The following is an 8,274-nucleotide window of genomic DNA, read 5'->3' on the forward strand; positions in this document are numbered from 1 at the left end:
GTTATTTAAAGGCTGCTTGTCCTGGTTGCAGTGGCAGGTGTGCTGGCAGGCGCTGGGGCTCAGTGACCTTCTAGGGCTGTGCTTCCACTCCAACGGAGTGGGCTGATGTGACTGACAGGGCCTCTGCGCCCTCGGAACGTAATGTCTGAACTGGTCTGAGTCATATTCCAGCTGGAGGCAGCAACGCGGAGGCAGCAGCCACGTCCGAGGGCCCCATCGGCCAGGCAGCACCGGAGATGCCGGTGCCGGCAGGGCCACCTCAGGCAGTGAGGCCGCTCGGGGCGGCTGCGTGTTAGGATCATCGATCCCAAACCCTCACACAGACAAACTTCCCCCGCGGGACCTCTGCCAGCCCCTCGTGACGCCGGGATCGCTCCGCTACAGACGGCCTCTCCGCACGGGGCGGGGGAGGCGGTGAGGAGACGCGCGCGCTTCGAGCTCGGCGCTCACGCTGAAGGTGCGCGGCCACGTGCGCCGGGTGACGGCATCGGCGGCGCGCACGCACGCGCATATCGCCCCCAGCCGCTCCTCACACGAACACCTGCGCGCGCCGCAGCCCTTCTCTCCCCCCACCTCCGCCTCCCTGCCTCCCTCCTTCTCTTCTCCCGCCTCTCGCGCCGTCCTCTGTGTCTCCGCGCCGAGCCCCGCCTCACCAGAGCGCTCGGCGCGGCCAATGGGCGCCCAGCATGGAGTGGTCGGCGGGGGCGGGGCGCGGGAGGAGCCTCTCTGCGGCTGCGCGCGTGCCGCCCGCGGCGGGAGGCGGTCTCAGCGCTTGCGCGCGGCGGCGCGCTCGTCCTCTCCAGAGGAGCGGAGCGGCGCGCGCCTGCGCCCTTCGCCGCCCGCCGCCCAGCGCCCGGGAGGGGGGCTCGGTGCGCCTGCGCGTCGTGGCCTACGTCCCCCCCGTGCCCCGGAGGGGGGGGGTTGCTGCGCATGCGCTCCGCGCCGCCCGCCCCTCGCCAGCAGCAGCAGCAGGAGGAGGCGGAGGAGGAGGCGGCGGCGGCGATTCTGGCCGAGGGGAGCGCGAGGCAGTGCGAGCGCCGCTGCCGCCCCCTGTGATCCGGGAGCCCCAGGTCCGGGCGGAGGAGGCGGCGGAGGGCGGCAGAGCGGCGGCGGCGGCGGCAGCACAGCGGCAGCAGGAGGAGTCTGCGCGCGGCCCCCCCTCCCTCAGCCCCGCTACAGCCCCCTCCCTCCCTGCGCGCTCCGCTCCGCACCGCCACCATGTCGGCGCCGGCGGCCAAAGTCAGTAAGAAGGAGCTCAACTCCAACCACGATGGGGCCGACGAGACCTCAGGTGAGGCCGCGCCGGGGGCGGGAAGGGAATGGCGGCGTCCGGCTCGCGCCGCGCCGCGCCGACCGCCATTTTCCCCGAGCGCACGGGCCGCGGCCGGGCCGGAGGCGGGAAGAGCGCGGGGCCGGCCGGGCGGATGTGCAGGCCCCGGCGGCGGCGGGAGGAGGCCATGTTAGCGCCCTTTTGTCTCCGCTCCCGGCCCGGCCTTCTTCCCCACGGGCGCGGGCGGGGCCGGGCGGGGGGCGCTGCGGCCTCGGCGGAGCGGCGGGACCCCCCCCGCTCTGCCGCTCTGCCCCCCCGCCCCCCCTCCCGGAGCGGCATCCGCGGAGCCTCATTGTGCTCCGCCGCCATGATGCTTGGCCGCCTCTCGCTCTCGGCGCCGCTCCGCCGCGTGGTGCCGCTCCGCCGCGCGGGGATGGAGCGCCGCCGCCGCCGCGGGGCCACGCGGTGCCCGACCGAGCGAACCGCCCGCGCCTCCCCACGTGCGATCGCGGCCGCTCCGCGCTTTCGAAAGGTCGCCGCCGTGCCGCGGGTTTCCTCCCGTTTGCCGCCGCCGGAGGAAGGGCGCAGCTCTCCTTCCTCCTTGCCCGCCGCACGCTGCGGTCGCACACGTGCTTCCCGCGGCGCGACCGGGCCCTTTCGGGGAGAGCTGAGCCGTGCGGGGAGCGCTGATCGCGCCGCGCCGGCCCCTTCCCGCTGCCGCTCATTCATCCCCGGGCGCGATGGGCGAACGGGCGGCCTTTAACCGAGAGCTTTGCCGGACGCGTCCGAGGGAACGTAGCGATAGGAATTACCCGACGAAGCGTGACCTCGGAGTTCTGTCCTTGTAACTGACCCATCCCGCGTGCTTTTTGGTTTTTAGAAGGCAGCGCGTTCCTGGCTGGGCTGTTCCCATTGATGTTCCTGTCTTTTCTGAACCGCTTAATGCGTGTTCTTTGAAATCTGTTGGTCTTAGGCTTGTAACTGCGTAGTGAAATTGTTAGTTATCTCTCCCGATTTGCTTACTGCCCACATTGATTTGTAAAACCACCTAGAGGAACTGGAGCTGTGATTTTTGGACGTAAACTTGTAAGCAGTCCCATTTCTGTGAACTTTTCAGCACTTCAGCCACACTTCACCGTAAAGTAGGTGAAACTTGAAGGGCTGGTAGTGCTGAAGGCACTAAATAGAAACGCCTGTATTTCTGCAGTAGGTCGCTGGGACAGGTCTTAGGAGAAAACGTCAAGTGATTCCTCAGGTTCAAGAATTGAGGGATTTTGATGCATTTTCATTTATTTTTCAGAAAAAGAGCAACAGGAAGCAATTGAACACATTGATGAAGTACAGAATGAAATAGACAGGTAAACATTACAAAGCTTTCGTTCTTCTTTAGCGGAAAGTAAGAGATTTCCAAAAATAAAAAGTCCATGATGTGCTTGGCAGTGGTTCTCAGTCCCTCCAGCTTCCCCCACGGGGTGTGTTGTGTTCTGACCTGACCAGCTTTAAGAATTATTTGTGTGTGACCAAAATTTTGAATAAGTGCCTCCATTTCTTGGTTAACAGTTTTTAAACTGATAATACAGAACTTGAGTTTGTATTTTTAAATTCATTGTGATAGTTAAGAGCTTTATTACTTACTGATTTTCCATGCTGACTCGTGTGCTGTTTTGCAAAAGTATTCTCATGCTTCTAAGCAGTGAAGTTGAAAAGATAGCTTTATTGGAAATATTTTTATTATACATGTGTGTTTTTGTAGAGTAACAGGTAGAAAAGTTCACTGACAATTTGATTTCCCCAGATAGTGCGTGCTCTGTCCGTATTTGGGTCTCATCTGCATGCACATTTACCCTGCTATGCATGCAGGTGAGAAGTGAGGCTCAAGTTGTGGTTTCAGGGCTCTGTCTTTTAGAAAGCCATTTAAGTGTTCTGTCTTAAGGCTTTATTGATGTGGGGTACAAAGTTGCTTTGCTGTAGTCATGCTTACCTGCCCCGAAATTATACAGTGTGGGTAACAGTGTTACACACTACACATCAACAGGTGTCTTGCAAACAAAATGTGTAAGATGTTGAATACTACTTTGCATTGCATCAATAAGGGTCTGCCCCTCATGTAATGCTGCAAAGCATAACATACACTTAGAGTGCTTCGTTAAGATGTGTGTATTTGCTTCTGGTAGGGTGTCTCTTGCCAGTGGTTATGGCTTTGAGCCTCTGTTTTATGTTTGAGCTCCTGACTATTACAATTAAATCCATTCAGTTTGCAGCTGATGATACAGTTTTCTCTCATGAGGTTAGCATGGCTCTTTCTATTACAGACTGAATGAACAAGCCAGTGAGGAAATTTTGAAAGTAGAACAGAAATACAACAAACTCCGCCAACCATTCTTCCAGAAGAGGTCAGAATTGATCGCCAAAATCCCAAATTTCTGGGTAACAACATTTGTCAACCACCCGCAAGGTATATTGCTAATAGCCCTCTGTTTCCGTACATTCAATGCTTCCTTGCTTATAATGTGAGGCTCTTGCTGTTCTGAGTGTTTTCTAGGAATGTTACTAGGCATCACTTACACAGAAGCCTGCTTCGTGTGCAAACACTTCCTTTTGTCACAGGGTACATTTTATAAGCTTTTTGGCTCTTGTATTTGCTGACCAAAGGAACATCTTGATCACTAGGATTCCATGGCAATTTTCTTCCTGTATTTTAAATGACAAGTTTCACACTTTCCACAAATGATCAGCCCCTTGAAAGAAAATACAGCTGCTAGTACTTGGTTTTCTGGCTTCTGTCTTAAAAAAAAAATGGGCCACAAGAAGTTGGCTCAAATGTGTTGCTTTTCAGATCATATGCAGTGGAAATCTCCTGTATTTCTTGTCCATGACATAAGTTTAACAGCTTTGTTAACTTGGAATTCCTGATTCTTCTTCAGTATCTGCACTGCTGGGAGAAGAAGACGAAGAGGCACTGCATTATTTGACCAGAGTTGAGGTGACAGAATTTGAAGACATCAAATCAGGTTACAGAATAGATTTTGTAAGTACTTTGAATACTCCTTCGCTTGTGACTTTGCTTTTTTGACTGTGGTTGTGTATGGGCTTGTAGTTTGTAACTTAGTCTTTCCAGTTGTCTATTTAGTACCAGATTTGACTTGGCACGTATACGATTACTTTCTGTGAGTTCTAACTTTTTGCTCTCAACTTTGCAGTATTTTGATGAGAATCCATACTTTGAAAATAAAGTTCTCTCCAAAGAGTTTCACCTGAATGAAAGCGGAGACCCATCTTCAAAATCAACTGAGATCAAATGGAAATCTGGAAAGGTGTGTCTCTGTGTATCTGGGAGAGGCAGTTGCTGCTGTATGTGATACCATCATTTTCATTTGTGTTCCTTTCTTTTTTTCATAACTGCAGCTGTCTCTTCCCCTTTCCACCCCTTTCCCTCTTTTCTGTACACGTAGTTCATATTTTGCAATACTTATATGGAGATACATAATTTATCCTCAATTCTGTACAGCAGCTCAACTTAGCTACTGTGCAGAAATCACAGTTCTAGTTTGAAGTAGCTGAATGGTCTTTAAAATATACCACAAAATCGATGTGAATTTTAGTATTGTTCATTTAAATAGTATAAGCTTATAAATGTTATGATTCTGTTAAGAAAACAGACATTGGAAGTTTTGAGTTACCTTGTAACCCAAGAAAGAATGGGTTAAATACAGGATGGTTGTGTTCTTCTCAAACTCAGGAAAGTTCTGGGCTGATGTGGTGGATGTGTTCTTGTGGCCATATGTTGTAGCACTGTGTGCGTTTTTATTTGCTTACCATAGAGAATGTTCTGAAGACTTCAAAGCAGAGCATGCTAAGATAAGAACACCTGGCAGGCTTAAATCTCACTATTAAGTTAAAGACAGAGCTTCGAAGTGTGGAGACTGACCATTTTTAAACTGTGGATTTATGTGGTAGATGTAGCATTAAGCTACAATCGCAGCAACTCTAGAGCTGTATTAAGCTATTTTAAGTTTGGCATTTCACTAAACACTTGTTTACTTCCGTGACAGGGAGGCATAAAGGAAGTGCAAGTTCTTGTGTATCCACAGTGTGTCAGTGGAAGTCATTAAAAGAAGTAGGCTTACTGCTGAGTGGTACCTTTTGCTATGAATCCTTAAGATTCCAAACGTTTATTTTATGATTTTTCCCAGAAAGATGGAATAAATGTCATGTTTTGGTTGTTTAGACAAGTGTGTTTCTAAATGGTGCTCATGTTTTACTTTTTTGGGGGGAGGGCGGGGGGTGGGAGGGGAACACACACAAGAAAGTGTAAAAATGTATTTAGAGAACTTCTTAATTTTGTTTTCAGGATCTGACAAAACGTTCAAGCCAGACACAGAACAAAGCCAGTAGGAAGAGGCAGCATGAAGAGCCAGAAAGTTTCTTTACCTGGTTCACTGACCACTCTGATGCAGGTGCTGACGAGCTAGGAGAGGTCATCAAGGATGACATCTGGCCAAATCCATTACAGTACTACTTGGTAAGAGGAGCGCCGTGCTGTTAGCCGTACCTGCAGAAGCGCTGCGCAGGTAAAAGTGAATTTGATCATTGTAGTTATTGTATGTTCTTTAAGGTTCCTGATATGGATGATGAAGAAGGGGAGGGAGAGGAAGACGATGATGATGATGAAGAGGAAGAAGGGTTGGAGGATATTGACGAAGAAGGAGATGAAGATGAGGGAGAAGAAGATGAAGATGATGATGAGGGAGAGGAAGGAGAGGTGAGCACTCAACCTTTACCTGTTCCCTCTCTGATCTGTGGGAATCAAATCAGTTTAATGGAGGGACTTTGTGAGAATATTGAGCCATTGGTGTGAAGGTAGTTTTCTGTGCAGTCATTGACAAAGTTTTAGAAGGAGAGAAGCAGAACTATTATTGCTTTAACTTACAGTATTCCAGTGTAGTGGTAAGTACGTTTGTATCTGAGCGTGCAAATAACCTAGTTTGAGTGAACCTGCAAGGAAAGTGCTCTAGGTGAATTAGGATATTAGTATCTGCTCTAGCTTAATAAAGTCATTAATTAGCGAGCATTATAGCAAAACTTTACTTGTCAGTAGCTTTTGTTGATGCATCCAGTTCTGTGATTCTCCTTCTTGTTGGTTCATTTTGGCTTATTGGCATTCTAGCTAAGACTCCTTGCTGAGTTCAGGAATTAAGTTTTGCTTAGTATCGAGTGGGGCTCTGGAGACAGCACTCGGGGCATCAGGAAGTTGAAACTGAGCATTTATTTCTGGTTACTGAGGCAGGAGGACTGCTGTGTGTGGTACCAGGCACTGTGTGCTGAGTAATGGGCTGTAATTAGAATACCAACATCTGAAGGTTGAAGAATTTTGCTCTTCTGATTTGAAAAGGAAACACAAAAGAAAAAGAATGAATTCACTTTCTGAATGATGAATGTTAGTGATTCTAAGTCATGGTAACTCTTTCAGAACTGTTTCTTCAATGGGACGTACAGTACTGACTGGCTTCTGTGTGCTGCATAACTCATGATAAGTGTCACTATTAGTGAAGAAGGACAGATGATCACACAGTGCTATGAGTAATACTGTAGGACTGTAGTCTCTAGGGTAGCAAAACATTCTACTTACTGCATTTGAAAGTTCGTGCTATCTGGCGTTTAGTGATTAGACTTTTAATTGTTGTTTATCTTTCAACAGGAGGATGAAGGAGAAGATGACTAATTGAACACTGATGGATTCCAAATTCCCTTTTTACCTTTTTAATTTTTCTCCAGTCCCTGGGAGCAAGTTGCTGTCTTTTTTTTCTTGTGCTCAGTCTCCTTGTTCTCTTGAGGTCTCTTTTTCTCTCCTCTACACCATGGTTCACGATTTAATTTGGGGAAAATACCTTGAGCAGAAGGCAGTGGAAAAGAATCTACCGGTTTCTGTTTCAAGTTCATTTTTATCCCTTTCTGTCTCAAAACAAAAACTGTTTATGGAATCAACACACCATATTCTGTGGGAAAAAAGAAAACCTTCTGCTCCCTTCACTCTGCTGGAAGCTGAAGAGTGCTAGGCCCCTGTGTAGTAGTGCATAGAATCTAGCTTTTTTCCTTCTTTCTCTGTATATTGGGCTCAGAGATTACACTGTGTCTCTATGTGAATATGGACAGTTAGCATTTACCAACATGTATCTGTCTACTTTCTCTTGTTTAAAAAAAAAAGAAAAAGCTAAAAAAAAAAAATGGGGTTATAGAAGGTCAGCCTGGGGTGGGTTTCAGATGTGTGGGTGGGGTAAGTGGGCATTTTGACAACATGGCTTCTTCTCCTTTGGCATGTTTAATTGTGATGTTTAACAAACATCCTTGCAGTTTAAGATGACACTTTTAAAATAAAATCTTCTCCTAATGATGACTTTGAGCCCTGCCACTTGATGGAGAATCAGCAGAACCTGTAGGATCTTATTTGGAATTGACATTCTCTATTGTAATTTTGTTCTTGTTTATTTTTAAATTCTTTTTTTTTTTTTTTTTTTTTTTTTGTTTCACTGGAAAGGAAAGAAAGATGCTCAGTTTTAAACGTTAAAGTGTACAAGTTGCTTTGTTACAATAAAACTAAATGTGTACACAAAGGGACTGGTTGGTCTTCACTGAAAGAAACAGTTGTAATATTCTGTTTTAGACTTGCACATAGCTTCTTGGCATTTTTGGGGGCGTTTGGTCAGTATTTATGTAGTGCAATGCAACCTTGTGGTTCTGTGGACTGGTAATCGGTTCATTTAGGTTCCATGATGGCAGTACTTGGGAAGTGCTTCGTCTGGAGGTACTGCTGTGTGCTCCACTTCTTGAATGATGTGCCAGTCGTGAGACGAGGCTGTAGTGCATATGCCTGGTATGAAGATAAAGCTTGTATTCGTGTTCTGCAAAAAGAAAAGCCGCTTGTCTCAGCTGTTTCAGTACTAACTTGGAGTACTGTACCTCAAGGAAATCAGTTTGCGTGAGAAGACCATGCAAACTCCGAATAA

General features: G+C 48.5%; 1 protein-coding gene across 1 annotated transcript; it reads left to right on the forward strand.

Moving 5' to 3' along the window:
- Nucleotides 1–1,218: 1,218 nt before the first annotated feature.
- On the forward strand, nt 1,219–7,053 carry SET (SET nuclear proto-oncogene; the record flags this gene model as incomplete). Its single annotated transcript, XM_079544586.1, has 8 exons — nt 1,219–1,291; nt 2,571–2,628; nt 3,583–3,725; nt 4,195–4,298; nt 4,471–4,584; nt 5,622–5,792; nt 5,886–6,032; nt 6,969–7,053. The coding sequence occupies 8 exons, from the start codon at nt 1,219–1,221 to the stop codon at nt 6,990–6,992; spliced, it is 834 nt and encodes a 277-aa protein (XP_079400712.1). The 3' UTR covers nt 6,993–7,053.
- Nucleotides 7,054–8,274: the final 1,221 nt, after the last annotated feature.

This window comes from Tetrao urogallus, assembly GCF_951394365.1.
Source record: "Tetrao urogallus genome assembly, chromosome: 19".
In the NCBI taxonomy this organism is placed as follows: Eukaryota; Metazoa; Chordata; class Aves; order Galliformes; family Phasianidae; genus Tetrao; species Tetrao urogallus.